Source organism: Phoca vitulina, unplaced genomic scaffold (assembly GCF_004348235.1).
Source record: "Phoca vitulina isolate PV1807 unplaced genomic scaffold, GSC_HSeal_1.0 scaffold5, whole genome shotgun sequence".
Lineage (NCBI taxonomy): Eukaryota > Metazoa > Chordata > Mammalia > Carnivora > Phocidae > Phoca > Phoca vitulina.
The window spans coordinates 79,627,414-79,645,472 of record NW_022589708.1 but is presented as its reverse complement, the minus strand read 5'-3'; the positions used below and the strand labels follow the sequence as shown (position 1 = coordinate 79,645,472).

General features: G+C 36.9%; 1 protein-coding gene across 2 annotated transcripts in view; it reads left to right on the top strand.

Moving 5' to 3' along the window:
• The window catches only part of MPHOSPH8 (M-phase phosphoprotein 8), a 54,161-nt gene that overhangs the window by 17,532 nt on the left and 18,570 nt on the right, over positions 1 to 18,059 (top strand). For both annotated transcript variants that reach the window (XM_032403405.1, XM_032403406.1), the window contains exons 3-5: positions 9,357 to 10,202; positions 11,699 to 11,798; positions 12,914 to 13,168. In XM_032403405.1, coding sequence (XP_032259296.1) covers positions 9,357 to 10,202; positions 11,699 to 11,798; positions 12,914 to 13,168 — 1,201 coding nt within the window. The remainder of the gene's footprint in view (positions 1 to 9,356; positions 10,203 to 11,698; positions 11,799 to 12,913; positions 13,169 to 18,059) is intronic.

Genomic DNA, 18,059 nt, shown 5'->3' with positions numbered 1-18,059 from the left:
CAGCGAGAGAGGGAACACAAGCAGGGGGAGTGGGAGAGGGAGAAGCAGGCTCCCCACTGAGCAGGGAGTCTGCTTCTCCCTCTGACCCTCCCCACTCTCATGTGCTCTCTCTCATTCTCTCTCTCTCAAATAAATAAATAAAATCTTTAAAAAAAAAAAAAAAATTTCTAAGCAAAATCCTCGTTACTTTTAAATTTTTTGTAGAGGAAACCCTTTACAAAATGAGTTCACATTAAAGTAGAGACTTTTTTCCTCAAATTCTTTTGCTATACTTACACTTCACTTTTCTGGAATGGGTGCCTATTCTTTCCTTCCCTATTTCTTTCCCTAAAAACACTCTCACAAACACAAATACATCTGTTTTACTAAGTGATAGGTTCTTATTACTCAAAAAATTTAGACTTTTTGATTGAATTCTTCCTTAAGTGTATTTCTTATTTTCCTGCAGAATACTAGCTTTATTGTCTCTTTTACTTTACCAAGCCTCTGGTTAAACCCTACTTGCAGCTCTTTTTCTTGATTTAAAATTATTGATAATGGTCTGAATGAGAATGATTGCTGATAGACTGGTGTGTTTAAGGTGTATTCTTAAGCTTATGAATCCTGTCCTAATTTTAGAAAGATATTTCTCCACCTGAGGGGTGCCTAGCTGGCTCAGTCAGTAGAGTATGCAACGCTTGATCTTGGGGTTGTGAGTATGAGCCCTACGTTGGGTGTAAAGATTACTTAAAAATAGTGTTAAAAAAAAAAAAAAGAAAGGTACTTCTTCACTTTTTGTTTTCTAAGCTCTCCGTACTATTTTATAAATAATTTAAAATTCTAGGGGCGCCTGGGTGGCTCAGTTGGTTAAGGGTCTGTCTTCAGCTCAGGTCATGATCCTAGGGTCCTGGAATTGAGTGCCATGTCAGGCTCCCTGCTCAGTTGGGAGTCTGCTTCTCCCTCCCCCCCCCCCCCCCCCCCCCCCGCTCATGATCTCTCTCTCTCTCTCACTCTCTCAAATAAATAAAATCTTTTTAAAAAATTTGAAATTCTAGGCACATTTTGAATCTGAAATTCAAAAATTCAAAATTTAGATTTTAAAGACTGAAACTTCTATTTCCTATATCAGGTCAGCTTTCTCATGAATTCTCTCATCTGTTAAGTATTCCAGTATATTGCTGTGACTCTTTAAGGTAAGGTCAGTGGATAGGAATATGGCAAAAATACAACTGGTCACTGATCTTTTTCCCCTTTAGCAAAATAGTTTTGCCATTCATACGCTTTTGTGATTCTTTTCACTGTAGATATAGAAATAGTCTGTAGGAGAAAATTGCTTTGTTCATCTCATCATCCGTGTTCATGCAAGCAACAAATATGTGTTGTCTTTGAAAACTGTGATATATCCCAGTCACCAAAATTTTTGTCTTATGGAGGGGTTTCACCACAGTAGTATCTGTAAGAATATTTGATTTGTCACTTTTTCTATTTAAATCTAGGAGCATTGCTTGCTTAGGACTTAGTAAGCATCACAGAAATTAGAAATGGTTTCTTAAATAATCCCAAAAAGGGCACCTGGATGGCACAGTCAGTTAGGTGTCTGACTCTTGGTTTCAGCTCAGGTCGTGATTTCAGGGTCGTGAGATCAAGCCCTGTGTTGGGCTCTGCACACAGTGAGGAGTCTGCTTGAGATTCTCTCTCCCTCTGCCCCTTCTGCTTGTGTTTTCTTTTTCTCTCTAAAATAAATAAATATTTTTTAAAAATAAATAAATAATCCCCAAAAATGGTTGTTAATGCTATTAATCAGAAAATATACATGATATAGAAATGGTATTTGTTCATTAAAATACTTCTCAGCATTTAACATTCGGTTCCCTTTTTATCTTTTTTTGACCAAAACTAAAAAAAATTGAGTATTTTAAACTAAAAAAAATTGAGGTGCTATTTATGTGTGATATGGTCTAGCCCTTTGTTTTTAATGGACAGATAATCGACAATAAGGGAACCACTGGTCTGCCTTGAGCTTCAATGGCTAATATATGATAGTGAACCTCTACTGCACTGCTTCATCGACATTTTACTATTTATACCTTTTTGGGTTTTTTCTTTTATTTAGGGATAGCATTTTTAATAAATATAGTGTCTGATATGGTCCAGACTCTTATTTTTGAAGAATTTTATTAAGGAAAATTTGAACATACAAAACTGGGAAGGTCAGTGTCATGAGAGTTCATTCATCACCAGTGTCCGTTATTACCAATACTTGGCCATTCTTCCTTTTTCTGTCCACTGCTCTCCCTCTCGCTTTGTATTCACTAGGATTTTTTTAAATTTTTTTTTTTTTTTTTTTTTTTTTAGAGAGAGGAGGAGGTTGGGGGGAGGACTAGAGGGAGAGAGAGAATCCCAAGCAAGCTCCAAGACAAGTGTGGAATCCGATGTGGGGCTCGAGCCCATGACCCCGAGATCATGACCTGAGCTGAAATCAACAGTCGGATGCTTAACCAACTGAGTCACCCAGGTACCCCTATTTGCTAGAATATTTTCAAGCAAATTTGAGATTTGAAAAAGGTCTACACATCATGTATCATTGATAATCTTACTCTAAGCTTTTTATTCCCCATGTTTATTTGATGAAGAAACCACATCATCTTCTGCAGAATTTCCTATGTGCTGGGTTTGGCTGAGTGCATGGTGGTATTTAACGCGTTCCTCTAGTCCCATATTTCTGTAAACTGGTAGCCAGATATGGAGGCATGATTATATTTACATTCAGGTTTATTTATTTATTTATTTATTTTGCAAGGATAGTTGTAAGTGGTGTTCACCTCCTGCACATCAGAAAGCACATGATGTTTAGTTGACTCCCTTACAGTGGGATTAATACAGTCATTGAAATTAGGTGTTTTCAGTCTGATCCTTCATTAGAAAACTCCCAACTTTTCATGTGTAGGTTTTAGGAGCCATTGATCATTGCCTAGAACCATTTTCTCATTAGAGGGTAGAAAATAGTGATTTTCTAATTCTGTCATTCATCCCTCTGTGTTTATTAGCAGGAGTTCTGGAGACACCGTGGTCATGGTTCTGAAATGGGGAGACACTGCTGGCAGGGAGAGGTGAAGACTGAATTAAGGTAGCATAGTTTGGAGAACTGATTCCACATTCCACAGGATTTAGTGACTGATCTGATCTAGGGAAAAGCAGAGTCAGAAATGACTAAAGTTACTCATTTGGGGACCCAGACAAATGACGGTGTTACTTAGGGAACAGATACAGTTTTGAACACTTTAGATTTTAGTTACTGGTTTGTCATCCAAGTGAAGATGTCCAGTTCATTGGAAATATTGGTCTGAGTTGAAAAGAAAGATATGGGCTAGAAATGTAGATTGGGTGATTTGTGGAGAGTACAAGATAGTGTTTATTACCGTGTTCCAAGTAATAATATGATTGTTAAGTATTCTGAAAAAATAATTCAGAGTTTTGTAATTCTTGTTTGAAATTTTTTTTGCAGTAGTCATACACCTACCAAGATGAAATTTGTTCTTCCTATTTGCCCCCGTACCCCACTCTGCACCCTTTTCCCTTTTACCAGTGGGAACAATTTAAATAAAAGCAGTCTATATCGTTTGGAAATGAGGAGGTCAACACCAACCAGTCTTATGTTCAGTCAGCCAACATATTAATGAATCATCATTAATTTTTGATATAGTGTTCAACGACTCATTAGTTGTGTGTAACACCCAGTGCTCATCACAACACGTGCCCTCCTTAATACCCATAACCCACCTACCCCATCTCCTCACCCCCCCCCCCCCCGTAACCTTCAGTTTGTTTCTCAGAGTCCAGAGTCTCATGGTTTGTCTCCCTCTCTGATTTCTTCCCATTCAGATTTCCCTCCCTTCCCCTATGGTCCTCTGCGCTATTCCTTATATTCCACAGATGAGTGAAACCAAATGATAGTTGTCTTTCTTTACTTGACTTATTTCACTTCTACCATTTGCATTGACATGGATGGAACTGGAGAGAATTATGCTATGTGAAATAAGGCAAAATGATTTTTAAGATGAAGGAAGTCAGTTGTAAACTCTTTAGGATGGAGGGAAAATTGAAATAGTAGAGTCATTAAGTACTCTTTCACAGAAATTGCTTGAAGCAAAAGGGTAGCTTTTGGTTGAGAGAATGACAACTGAAGCACTTGAGAGCAGGTTGCAGACTTGAAGTCCTCAGTGCGTATTTCGTATTTCATAACAACAAAGACATTCTCCTGCATTGTTACACTCAGGGAACTTTAAGCAGTACCTCAGCAATACTGTTAACCTAATATACAGCTAAGATGAAGCTACATTCATATGGATTTCCCCATTTGTCTTGGGATGTCCTTTGTTGCTTTCTTTCGTGCAGTGCATTTAATTTCATGTCTTCTGGTTTTGTTTCATCTAGAACAGTTCCATAGCCTGTTTTCCTTTTTTCGTCTTTCATGATGTGAATCTTTAAGAATCCAGACCAGTTCAGGGTGCCTGGGTGGCTGAGTCAGTTAAGCGTCTGCCTTCGGCTCAGGTCGTGATCCTGGGGTCCTGGGATCGAGTCCTGCATCAGGCTCCCTGTTCAGTGGGGAGTCTGCTTCTTCCTCTGCCTGTCACTCCCCCTGCTTGTGCTCTCTCTCTGATAAAGAAATAAAATCTAAAAAAAAAAAAGGAATCCAGACCAGTTGTTTCATAGAAAGTCCTTCACATTGGAACTAGATGAATGATAATTAGTGTTAAATCACAAATAGTGGTTTTTTTCCTAAGTTGGAATTAGATGGTTTCTTTCCTGGTGATTAGATTCAGTGTGAACATTCTGACAAATGTATTATATAGGTAATTACATGATGGCAAGAGATGTATGATATGTCAATTATCCCATTTATTGCTGGTGTTAAATTATAATTTTATGATAAAGTGAGGCCCGTTTTTTTCCCTCTCTTTTTAAAGGTACCTTTTTCCTTTTAAAATAATAACATGAGGGAGCCTGGGTGGCTCAGTTGGTTAAGCGACTGCCTTCGGCTCAGGTCATGATTCTGGAGTCCCAGGATCGAGTTCTGCATCAGGCTCCCTGCTCAGTGGGGAGTCTGCTTCTCCCTCTGACCCTCCCCCCTCTCATGCTCTCTCTCTCTCATTCTGTCTCTCTCTCAAATAAATAAAAATCTTTAAAAATAAATAAATAAAATAATAACATGATAGTAAATAACCTAATGATAAGTAACATTTGAGACTGAGAATCTCTTGTTCCGCAACAGCCTCTCACCCCATGGTTTTAAAATACCTTGATGCTTCTTGCCTCAATTAGTTATTCCTGTGGTGGTTACAAATACTGATTTTTCTAATTCTGTTATTGTATATTTTTTGTTTGTATTTTATAAAGAACAGCTCCTCCCTCCCCGAAATTTTTTTTAGTATCAGTACACACTCCTGGAATCGTTTTATTCATCAGTCATCCATTGCTGCTGTTATTCATGTTGATGCTAAAATGGTTCCAAATTTGGCTAGTAGGAGCCCCTTCAAGGCAGCTCTTGTGTCCTTTTGATGTTTCCCCTTCTGTTGTGAGCACATCATTTCTTCTGACAAGGTGTTCAGTGTTACCATGTACTTTCCTACTCCGTCCCTGGTATTAGCCATTTCTCCAAGGAATCCTGATTCTTTGTAAAGGAGGATAGGATTAAAATCCAAGATGTAGGGGCGCCTGGGTGGCTCAGTCGGTTAAGCGTCTGCCTTCGGCTCAGGTCATGATCCTAGGGTCCTGGGATCGAGCCCCGCATCAGGCTCCCTGCTCAGCAGTAAACCTGCTTCTCCCTCTCCCACTCCCCCTGCTTGTGTTCCTGTTCTCGCTGTGTCTCTGTCAAATAAATGAATAAGATCTTAAAAAAAAAACAATATGTACTTATTACTACTGGGGTATGATTATTTCTAGGCCCTTTAAGTAGCCAGAGCTAAAGGAAAAAATATATGTCATAAATTCATACTGGTATCTGTAATTTCAGTCCATGACCTCAGGGTTTCCACTCATTCTACCTGGCCATAGTCTGTTTCCCTTTTCCTAGTGTGAGAACTCTGGTTCCCACCAATGTTATATATACTCATTTACTCAGTCCTACAAAAATGAGAAGTTAGTTTCAGATTTACTACACCCATCCTATTGTAAAACTCCAACAAATTTATTTGCAGTTCTTTTTGTCCCTAGTAAGCATATTCACTGAGGATGTTTAGCATTCAAAAGTTCTTTGGATTGATTTTTTTCTTTTCGGTGGTTATGTTTTCGATTTGATAAACAGATTCTTTTGGTTGTTAATTAGTACCTATCTTCTTGCTGCGTTCCCTTTCCCTCCATATCCGATTTGAAGTACTGTCCCTTTACTCTCAGTTTAGAACTATAAGGCAATCAGCAAGAATACTATGTATTGTTTAGTATTTTCTAACCATTCTCTCCCCATTATTTTGATAGCTGCTCTATTATCAAGAGTATTAGTGACTGTTACATACTGTACTCTCTTATAGCCATCATTCAGTCTTAATTCTAAAAGCAGGTATCTATTTAATAGTTTCTGCCTGTCTTTATTTTGATGTCTATCCAGTCATTATTGGTTATCTGAAGCTCATTCTTTAGTATCGTGGTTCTCAAAGTGTGGACTCCAGGCCAGAAGTATCAGTTATCTTCATCTGGGAATGTGTTAGAAATGCAGTCTCTGGGCTGCACATCGTTGGATAGAGCAACCAGCTGCCTGTGTTTTTGGGGTTTCTTGGTTGTAGGTTTTTTTGTGTTTTTTTTTTTTTTTTAAGATTTTATTTTATTTATTTTAGAGATTGGGAGAGCAGAGGGAGGGAGAGCACAGAGCCCAACACAGGGCTCAATCCCATGATCCTGAGATCATGGCCTGAGCCAAAATCAATAGTTGGACGCTTAACTGAGCCACGAAGGCACCCTATGCCTGTGTTTTGATAAGCCCTCCAGCATTCTGATGCATGCTAAGGTTTTAGAACCACCTCTATAGTAGAAGGGCTCATGAGAAAAATATTCCTAGAGTTCTTGTATTTCATAATAGTTGTTGGCAGTCTTCATATTGAAAGCCAGTTTGACTGAATATAAATTCTTGGCTCACATTTTCTTTTGTTGAATATCTTAATGTGTTATTCTGTTGTTGTCTGGCATAAAGCACTACTCTAAAGATGAATCTGAATTTCTTTCTCTTCTAAGTGACTTGGTCTTTTTGTGTGATGCCTCAAAATTTTTGTTTATTTTCTCTACTGTTTTGTAGGCGTGTCTTTCTGGTATGCTTTTGTTGTTTTAGAGTACTCTATTCCTTGGTCTGTTTTTTCTTGTAACAACTTAGTAAAATATTTTACCCTAATTTTCTGCTGTTTATATTGATATGAAATTACTTTTTCTGATGTTTTGGAAGGCAAAAGAAGAGAATAAGATAATTTTTTTTTTTAGCTTAATGGCTCCTGAGCAGTTTATTATTTTTATGAAGGGTTAAAAAATATGGCCTTAGACTTAATGAGATTTTTTTTTCTGGCTTTGGTTTTACCCTGCCTCACCTTCTGCCCCCCTCCCCCTAATATCTGAATCTTCTCTTTTCTTTGTTTCTATTTTTCCTGTCCTACTTTATTTAGAATCTAATCTTAGCAGTTTCTCCTCATTTTGGGCTTTGTCATGGAAATCCTGGAAGAGAGAGACCATTGGCAGTTACTTTTGAGAGTTCACAGGACCTGGCCCGGGCCAGCCCTTCACATGTCCACAGACAACCTGCAGTCACCCTGTACATGTACAGGTTCTCCCCTTCCTTCTACTCTTCTCAGGTTGACCTGTCAGTCTTTGTAGTGATTTCTCTCATTTGCTTTCTCCTGTGTAGGTATTCATAACAGTCTCATAGCTCTTAGTAGTTTGTCCCCATACCTATATTTTGGGGTTCACTGGGATACTATGCTATTTAATTTTGTTGTAGATATTGTCTGTGGGGGTTTTGTTTTGCTATCCTACTAGCTTTGTCTTTTTATTTATTTATTTATTATTTAATTTTTTTAGTAAACTCTACACATGGGGCTTGAACTTACGACCTTAAGATCAAGAGTCACATGCTCTACCAACTGAGCCAACCAGGCACCCCATAGCTCTTTTTATAAAGCAGTTCAGGGAGATTCAAAAAGTTAGGCCAGTTCCACCATACTCTCACTATCTTGTTAACCTCAGTGATGTTCATTTCTTAGACACTATAGGAAAAATGGGTTTTTTTTAATTACATTTTTTAAAGATTTTATTTATTTTGTGTAGAGGGAGAGGGAGAAGCAGAATACCCACTGAGCAGGGGGCCCGATGTGGGACTCATCCCAGGACTCTGGGATCATGACCTGAACCAAAGGCAGACGCTTAACCAACTGAGCCACCCAGGCTCCCGGGAAAACGTTTTTAAAATGTCCCTATCTTCCCTCCCTTTCCACCCCCATGTCACTTAGAAGAAAAGACTTTGGGGAAATGGGAACTGAAAATACTTTGCATAGTGTTTTTGTGTCTATTATAAATTTTTTTTTTAAGTTGGTCTTTTTTTTTAAGATTTTATTTATTTATTCATAAGAGAAAGAGAGAGAGAGGCAGAGGGAGAAGCAGGCTCCCCGCTGAGCAGGGAGCCCGACGTGGGACTTGATCCCAGGACCCTGGGATCATGACCTGAGCCAAAGCCAGGCACTTAACCAACTGAGCCACCCAGGCTCCCTATTATAAATACTTCTAAGGTGTGGGTTTTTTTGTTTGTTTGGGTTTGGTTTTGGTTTTTTTGTTGTTGTTAGCATTAAAAAATATATTTTACACAGGAGGTATTTCAGGTTATAACACAAATCAAATCAATTGGGAAAGTAAGATTTGTGTGCAGTCTTGCCCATTCCATGTATAACTAACTGTGAAATACAATAGCACCTTTAAGGATATCTAGGATCTAGTCTTTAAAAACCTTGCATTTGGAGTGGTAACTACTTTTTTGGCAGGCAAGAAAGTCTGTACAAATTACTTTCTTGGTGTTTTTGGAAAATTTGAACTTCAAATCATATAAAATACACCATACATAAGGCTTTTATTGTTCATTTCTGCTTTAGTTTGGGACCTTCAGCGACACTAACATTTTTTTGTCACTGTGTTTATCCGCTTTTTTAAAATGAGACTCACTGTCATCACCAAGACCTATTTGCTAAATCAGAGACATAAGTAATATACAACTTCAATTTAGATAAATAATTATAAGAAGTTGAGAAACTGCTTGAAAATAAAAACATTTCTACCAGATTTCATTAGTACTACTTTTCAAAACCTTTAAATTGCTATGTTAATGACTATTAAGTCTTTTTTATATTTTGTAGAGACTGTCCTTAAATAATGACATATTTGAGGCAAATTCTGATAGTGATCAGCAAAGTGAGACAAAAGAAGATACTTCTCCAAAGAAGAAAAAGAAAAAATTAAGGCATAGAGAAGAGAAAAGCCCAGATGATATGAAAAAGAAAAAAGCAAAGACTGGGAAACTAAAAGATAAATCCAAACCAGACCTGGAGAGCTCTTCTGAAAGTTTAGTTTTTGATTTAAGGACAAAGAAAAGAATTTCAGAAGCCAAAGAAGAATTAAAGGAATCCAAAAAGCCCAAAAAAGAGGATACAAAAGAAACTAAGGAATTAAAGAAAGTTAAAAAGGGTGAAATAAGAGATTTAAAGAATAAATTAAGAGAAGATTCCAAAGAAAACAGAAAAACAAAAAAAGAGAAATGTGTTGAATCTCAGTTGGAAGCTGAATCAAGTATACTTAATGACTCCTCTTTTCAAGAAGATGACAATGAAGATTTACATTCGGACAACAGAGAAGAGAAACAGAAGATTAAAAGCGTAAAAGATAAAGCAGGGCAAGATGCAGTTCAAGATGTTTTTGATAAACAGCCAGATGGCTTTCTGAGTGCTGATGAGGATGCAGATGTCAAAGCAAAGAGAAAAAGAAAGAAACTGAGAAAGACTGAGGAACTTAAAGAGAGCAAAACACTAGAAAACAGGAACCTTTTCCTAGAGAAGAAAACTATATATAAGAAGCAAAGGAATCAGGACAAAGGCAAAAGCACCACAGAGTTAGATAAGTTGCCACCTGCACCTGTCCAGACACAAAAGAGTTCAAGAGCAGGTTTGGAAGAGAGAGGCCTCTGGTCCCCTGACTCAGGTGGGGAGGTAAGTACTCTGGGGATTGGTTGAAGGGCAGTCAGAATCTCACAGAATACAGAAATGTTCAGATCAAGCTGGCACTCTTTTTGAGTGGTCAAGAAATCTCACAAAACAAAGAGGAAACAGTGAAACAAACTATAAGAATAATTTTTCTGTGGTTAGGGAGTTACACTTAATGTGTGACTAGAATGAGCGGTTATAAATGCTGGAGATCATCCAGCTTTTGGACCTCCCAAGCTTATCCCTTAGTCTTAAAACTTGCTTTTTTTAAGATTACAACTAGAAAATTCAGGGCTAATTTGTGAACAAAAGGATTTTTTTTAGGGGTACTCAGTTGGTATGTAGCATTGTGTAGTAATGCTGAAAATAAGCTTTTCATCAGCTTAGCTTTTCCTTACTTGATATTTTTCCCCTTCTGTCTTAATATACTATTTTTTACTTAAATAATATGCACAAATATTTATAAGCCTTTTAAATCTTAAAAAATGTTTAATAGGATTTTATCCCATTATTATAAAAATTATTTTTATGTGGTATTTCAAAATGTAAATATTTTCCACATTATGAAAGTATTCATATATGCAATATTTATCAAGGGCTATAAAAAGATCTTTTTTTTCATCCATTCTTTGTGGATTTATCGTAAGGAAATCATTTTAAAGGGGGGAAAAGCTAGGTATACAAAGATATTTATGGCAGTGTAGTTTCACTAAAACTAATACCAGTCAAACTAAATGTCTAGCCATGAGGGAAATGATTAAGAAAATGTTGTTGCATCAACTTTGGGTGTTATCTCTCTATTGAAATACTAATTATGAGGTCAATGTAGCAAAATAGAAAAGTTTTTAAAATGTTAAGCTGAAGAAAATTATACATATGAACTCAGTCATGTAAAAATATCTGTGCAGTATAAATAAAGGAAAATGAAAAATTTTTTTAAAGATTTTTATTTTATTTATTTGATAGAGACACAGCGAGAGAGGGAACACAAGCAGGGGGAGTGGGAGAGGGAGAAGCAGGCTTCCCACTGAGCAGGGAGCCCAATATGGGGCTTGATCCCAGGACCCTGGGATCATGACCTGAGCCGAAGGCAGACGCTTAACGACTGAGCCACCCAGGCGCCCCAAGGAAAATGAATTTTAAACAACAAAATTATGTAAATTTCCAAAGATCAGAAGGGAGAATGTGGAGAAATAAAAATAGTGATGTTTGGTTGGTAGGACTATGGGAGAATTTTTTTGGAATTTATTTTTAATAATGAAAAAATATTTAGAATGAGGTGTTGGGTTTTGAATTTGGTATCTTGTAAATCATCACAGTTGAGGGATAATCTTGATTGAGGAAGCAGTTGATGTGAAAAAAGATTTAATAATTAGTGGTTATGTGCCATAGTACCTAAAATGCAGCCACTGATGCCAGGAACCTGTGTTTTCCAATTTTCAGATATATAATATCAGTTCTTTCTGTCTTCTTGTTTTGTGTCTTTCATTTGTCTCTTTTAGGAGAAAGAGATTAAAAAAAATGAACCCAAAGAAAAAAACCAAAAAAGGCATGATTTGGACAAGGAAGAAAAAGGCCGTAAAGAGCCAAAGGGATTAAAGAGTGAGTGTGAATACTAACATTTTATCATTTACCATTGTCATCTTTTATACAAAGAATTTAATTTACTGTGAAGACAGTCTCTCTTTTCTAACCTGCAAATTAGAAAATTTCATTCACTGGAGAATTTAGAACTTTATGCTACTTTTATTTAAACAATTACTTTATTGTATAACAGTTCATATTTTTCTGTAATTAATTTTTTTCTCTTCTGTTCACTTTGTTGTTTCTCCTTTTGATGGAGTACACTAGAATTAGAGATACTGTAAATTAGTTGTGGTAGAAAAGTAAATGTCTCTTTATAGTGGATGCTGAATGAGACAAACTACTGTTAATACATGTGTGTATTTAGCTCTGGGTCATTTGTATAAATATAATATTGAATATAAATTTTGGATCAGAAGGATACAACATATTGAGAATCTGTGACATGTCAATACTAGAATTAAGTACTTTATAAAACATTCACCGTTAACAGTATTTGAATACAACCCCAATGGATAGTTTAGTTCTTGTACCAAAAGTACTTGGAACACATGCTCTCATGAAGCAGTGATTCTAAGAGATAGATTATTTTCACCTGGTTTTTCTCCCAAAAGCTGTATATAGCTGAGGGTAATATTCAAAGTAGAACTGCCTACAACTGCTAAATAGCTGCCTACAACTGTATCTGAAGTTAACCTTGCACAAAAATGATTCCTGGTGGTAAGTGGGGGAAACAGAAGGGTGCCAGCACAGTCACCAGGAATCATTTTTGTGCAAGGTTAACTTCAGGATACAGTTGTAGGCAGTTGTTTTAGCAGAAGGACAGTGGTGGCATGACTAGGATTATTTTGAGATTCACTGTCTTCAGTAGGCCTTTGTCAAAACCGGGAGTAGTGTTGAACACTTAATTAACAGCCATTCACTTTAGAGACCCTTTCTAAATATTGAGCAGCCAATAGAAAGGCCAGTTGAAATAACTTCATGGCTTTGAATAGTAAATCTGATCATGCTTTATAACCAAGGCAGATATTAGTAAAAATTTCAAAAATAACTGTTCCCTTAACACCCAGATTTTCTTTTGGTTACAACAGAAATTTGTGACTCATTTATTATCAATTTTATTTTTTCACCAGCATTTAAGGAAATCAGAAATGCATTTGATTTACTTAAATTAACTCCAGAAGAAAAAAATGAATTTCCTGAGAATAATCGGAAAAGAGAAGAAATATTAGACTGTAAAATCACAGAAGATCACAAAACCAAGGAAAACAAGCAGTTACTTAAAGAAAGGAGAAATACAAGAGATGAAACTGATACTTGGGCATATATAGCTGCAGAAGGTGATCAAGAGGTTCTAGACAGTATGTGCCAAGCAGATGAGAATTCTGGTATGTGTGTAGTCATTTTGCAGTATTTTTTCAGGGTAAATGCACCATATTATTTCACTCTCCTTACTCTTCTCTCCCAGTATAATTCTGATCAGAAAATAATGGAGTAGATTTTAGCGATCTCCTGACATTTTTTAATACATTTTTATAAAATTGAAGACTTAAGTCATTCTGTGATTTCTAAATTCATTAAACAAATATTTTCTGAGTTCCTATACTATGCTCAACACATTTAGAAATTATAAAGATTCTGGTTTTCTACATTACCTACTCTTGTCAAGCAGTCTGTTTCTATATCTTACTAGATTTCTTTCAGAAAATTATCAAATACAGACTTATTTGTATTCTGCCCTTTTAATTTTGCAGTAACACTTGATAAATAAGATTATATTATAAATGCCGTCCTGGGGATGTTGGAATGGGCTGCCAAGGAGGGGAGAATCGTGTGTAGAGTCAGAGTACAATAGCTGTAGCGAAGAGTAATAAAAAGAGTGGTGTGTGTGTATATAAAACTAGGACAGAATAAACAAAAGAGGTTAACCTGATAAAACTGTTATTTGTGAATCTTGAGAAACAATTAAAGAGAATTTTTAAAATATTTCAAAATATATGGCAGGCTAGATACTCTGGGTGGCTCTCATACTGCAGAACAACTAGATTCTGAATCCTGGGTAAAACATGCTTTTTGATACATTGCTGAGCTTGTAGGAAATTGGGACACTTTCTAGGACAAGTAGATAAGAGGGAGGAAAGAGGTTACCCACAGGGCAAATGCCAATAGCAGCACTCCTGTTGGGATATTAAACAGTAAAGAACAGATAGTAGGTATTGGTTGCAAACTCAGAATTTCCCTGGATGAAATCTAAAACCAGCCCCGGTATGGGGAGTGCAGGAAATGACCAAAGGAAGACGCTGGCCATTCCAGATTGATAGGTAGCAGGTTTAATAAACAAGGGAACTTATATACGAAGCTTGCCTTGGTTGGCCACAAGATGAGTAGATCAGTCTGCGCACGTGCACACACACACCCCTCCTCCTGAATCTTAGAAGTTTATATAGAGGCTTTAACTGAGTTCAGTCACATATTTAGTCCAGATGGTCTCAACAACGCCTATATTCTCAAGGATATGAAATAGCTCCTGGTATGGGAATGGTGGGTACATTCTAAGGAGACACCTCCGATTGCTCAGGTCCAGCCTGTGGGTCAACCCAAAGTCACATCCTCTTGATGACCTCCACCAATAGTAAAGAGCATCAGTAAAGCCAGAGGTTGGTTCATTGATAAGACTAATAGACAAGCTTCTAGCAACACTGATTATGGAGAAAAAAGGATGGTTACACAAACAATATTTCCAGTGAAGAAAGACACATGGTTATAGATTGTGTCCAGATTAAAAAGATAATTTTCTGAGCAATTTTTTACCAATAAATTTGAAAACAGAATGAGATGGGAAAATTCCTGGAAAAACATGGTTTAATAAAACTGACCCAAGAAGAAATACAAAAATTGAATAGTTTTGTAACTATTAAAGAATTAAAGAATGTGAAATAGTAATTTAAAATAACCTTAAAAATTTAACACTAGCACAGATAGTTTCATATGCAAGAGCTTACCAAACTTATAAAAAGGTCTTCCTAAAAATAAAGAATGCTAACTCATTCTATAGGCCCATCATAATTTCAGAACCATAATGAGACAATAACTTTGTTAGAAAGGAAAATGACAGGCCAAGCTTATGTAAATATCCCAAACAAAACATTAGCAAATTGAATCCAGCTGTATATAAAAACATAACCTCTTATGATCAAGTTAGGTGTTCCCTAGGAATTCACTGTGTAAAGGAGAAACTGATTCAAGAACATTCTTGATTTTTAAAAAACAAAACCTAGCAAACGGTGAATAAAAGGAAGCTTTCTTAAATTAATAAAACATTAAACCTTTGGCAAACATCTGTCACCACTATTACTCAACGTTATTCTAAGGTCTACCCAGTCCAGTAAGACAGTGAAAAACAAAAGATATAAGCATTGGGAAGGAAGCTTCCCCCCACCCCAGCAAAGCTCTTCATTATCAGATGTTATATATATGAAAAACTCAATCCACAAAGTTTTAGAAATGTTAAATGTTTAGCAAGGTGACTGGATATAAGACCAATATACAAAAGTTAACTACAGTTCTCTATATTTCTATACAGTGTACATTTCTGCAAACATTTCTACATAAATAATATAATCTTAAAAAATTAATTTTCAGTAAAAAAAATAAGCATTGGCGAGGATGTGGAGAAAAAGGAACCTTTGTGAACTGTTGGGGGAATATAAGTTGGTACAGCCTCTGTCGAAAACAGTATGGAGGTTCTTCAAAAAATTAAGAAAAGATACCATATGACTCAGTAATTCCACTGCTGGGTATACCCAAAGAAAAGGAAAACACTAATTCGGAAAGATATATACACCTCTATGTGTATTGCAACATTATTCATAATAGCTAAGATTTGGAAGCAACCCAATTGTCCCATCAATGGATGAATGGATAAAGAAGCTGTGGGGTGTGTACGTACACACACACACACACACACGCTCTCTCTCTCTCTCTCTCTCTCAATATAATATTACTCGACCATGAAAAAGAATGAGATTTGCAACAGCATGGATGGACCTACAGGGTATTACACTCAGTGAAATAAGTCAGAGAAAGACAACCCCCATATGATAATCACTTTTATGTGGAAACTAAAAAACAAATGAATACACAAAAAGCAGAAACAGATCCATAAATACAGAGAACAAACTGTTGGTTGCCAGAGGGCTGGGGATAGGAGAAAGGGCAAAATGGGTGAAGGGGAGTGGGAGATACAGGCTTCCAGTTATGGAATGAGTAAGTCACCAGGATAAAAGGTACAGCATAGGGAATATAGTCAATGATAATGTAATAGTGTTGTCTGGTGACAAATGGGAGCTACACTTGTGGTGAACATAGCACAAGGTACAGAGTTGTTGAATCACTATGTTGTACACCTGAAACTAGTGTAACGTGTGTCAACTATACTTCAATTAAAAAAAGGTAGGGAGATGAGAAAATTAATTTTCAATAGCAACACATTTAAAAGATTGCTAAGAATATTATATATGAAGATCTGTAAGACCTATATGGAGAAAATTATTAAAACTTTTTGAAAGTTATTAAAATTTATACCATTTTATTAATAAACAAAATATTAAAATTTGCCATTTTCTTCAAGTTGGTCTGTAGTGTCACTGTGGTTCCAATCAACTTCCCAACATAATTTTTCATGGAATTTATAAATACCGATTCTAAAATGTATGTGGAAGACTAGCCAAAAGCCAAAACCAGTTAACCCAGTAATAATCAAAACCTGCTGTATAAAACTGTAGAACTAGGTACAGTATTTACTTTGCACAGGGAAGTTTAGTTAATCAAGTAGAGGCCTCAGACTAGGACCCTTGCAGTTGTGGAAACTAGATAGATAGTAAGTTTCTTCCACATGGATAACCAAGTATCCTCACACCATCTATAAAGAGCTTATAAGCTCTGGTGTGAGGATACTTGGTTATCCATGTGGAAGAAACCATACACAAAAACCAAATCCTGATGGATTAAGGCCTTAAATATAAAGAGGACTGTTAGGTATTTGGAGGATAAAGGATCATATCTTTTAAGATCTTGGAGGTAGGGAAGGATTTCTGAAATGATGCAAAAAAGTACCATAAAAGAAAAGACTGATAAAGTTGACTGCAAAACAGTTCCATTCATCAAAGTTCCCATTAAAAAAGGTGAAAAAAACAAAGGATTGGTACTCAAAAATATGTAAAGAATTTCTTCAGTATGATACTGTATTAATTAGGACTCTCCAGAGAAATAGAATCAACAGGATATATATAAAAGGAGGTTTGTTATGAGGAATTGGCATGTGTGATTATGAAGGTTTAGAATAGTCCCACAACCTGCCATTTGCAATGTAGACCCAGGAAAGCTGGTAGTGTAATTTCAATCTGAGTCCAAAGGCCCAAGAACCACAGAGCTGATGGTGTAAGCCCTGAAGTCCAAAGGTCCAAGAACCCGGATTCCTGATGTCTTAAGGCAGAAGATGGAGGTCCCAGCTCAAGAAGAGAATCTTCTCTTCCTGTGCAATGCAGAGGATTGGGTGATGCCTGCCCACACTGATGAGGGCAGATCTTCTTTAGCTCATTCTATTGATTCAAATGCTAATCTCCCAGAAAGGCTCTCAGAGACACACGCAGAAATAATGTTTTACCCGCTATCTGGGCATCCCTTAGTCCAGTCAAGTTGACACACCAAATTAGCCGTCGTAGATACCAATTTCTTTTTAAAGATTTTATTTATTTGAGAGATAAAGAGCACACGTGTGCAGGCGCATGCACCAGCACGAGTAGGAGGGAGGGGCAGAGGCAGAGGGAGAAGCAGACACTCCGCTGAGCAGGGAGCCTCATATGGAGCTCCATCCCAGGACCTTGAGATCATGACCTGAGTCGAAGGCAGACACTTAACCAAGTGAGCCACTCAGGCACCCAATACCAATTTTTATAAAGCTAAGAAACAACTGTAGATTTTTTAGGACATATGTATTTATGGCAAAACCATTTTTAAAAACGAAAGGGAATGACAGATCCAAACTCTGGATCCATGACATCGCTGTGGTGGGGGGTGGCATGGGGTGGGAGTGTTTAGGCCCCAGAGTGGTTCTGTGCTCAAGTTAGTGCCATGTTCACGGATGTTCACCTCCTAACACATTCTTTAGTGTTACTAAAAATGAAGTTTAGGGGCGCCTGGGTGGCTCAGTCGGTTAAGCATCTGCCTTCGGCTCAGGTCATGATCCCAGGGTCCTGGGTTCGAGCCCCGCGTTGGGCT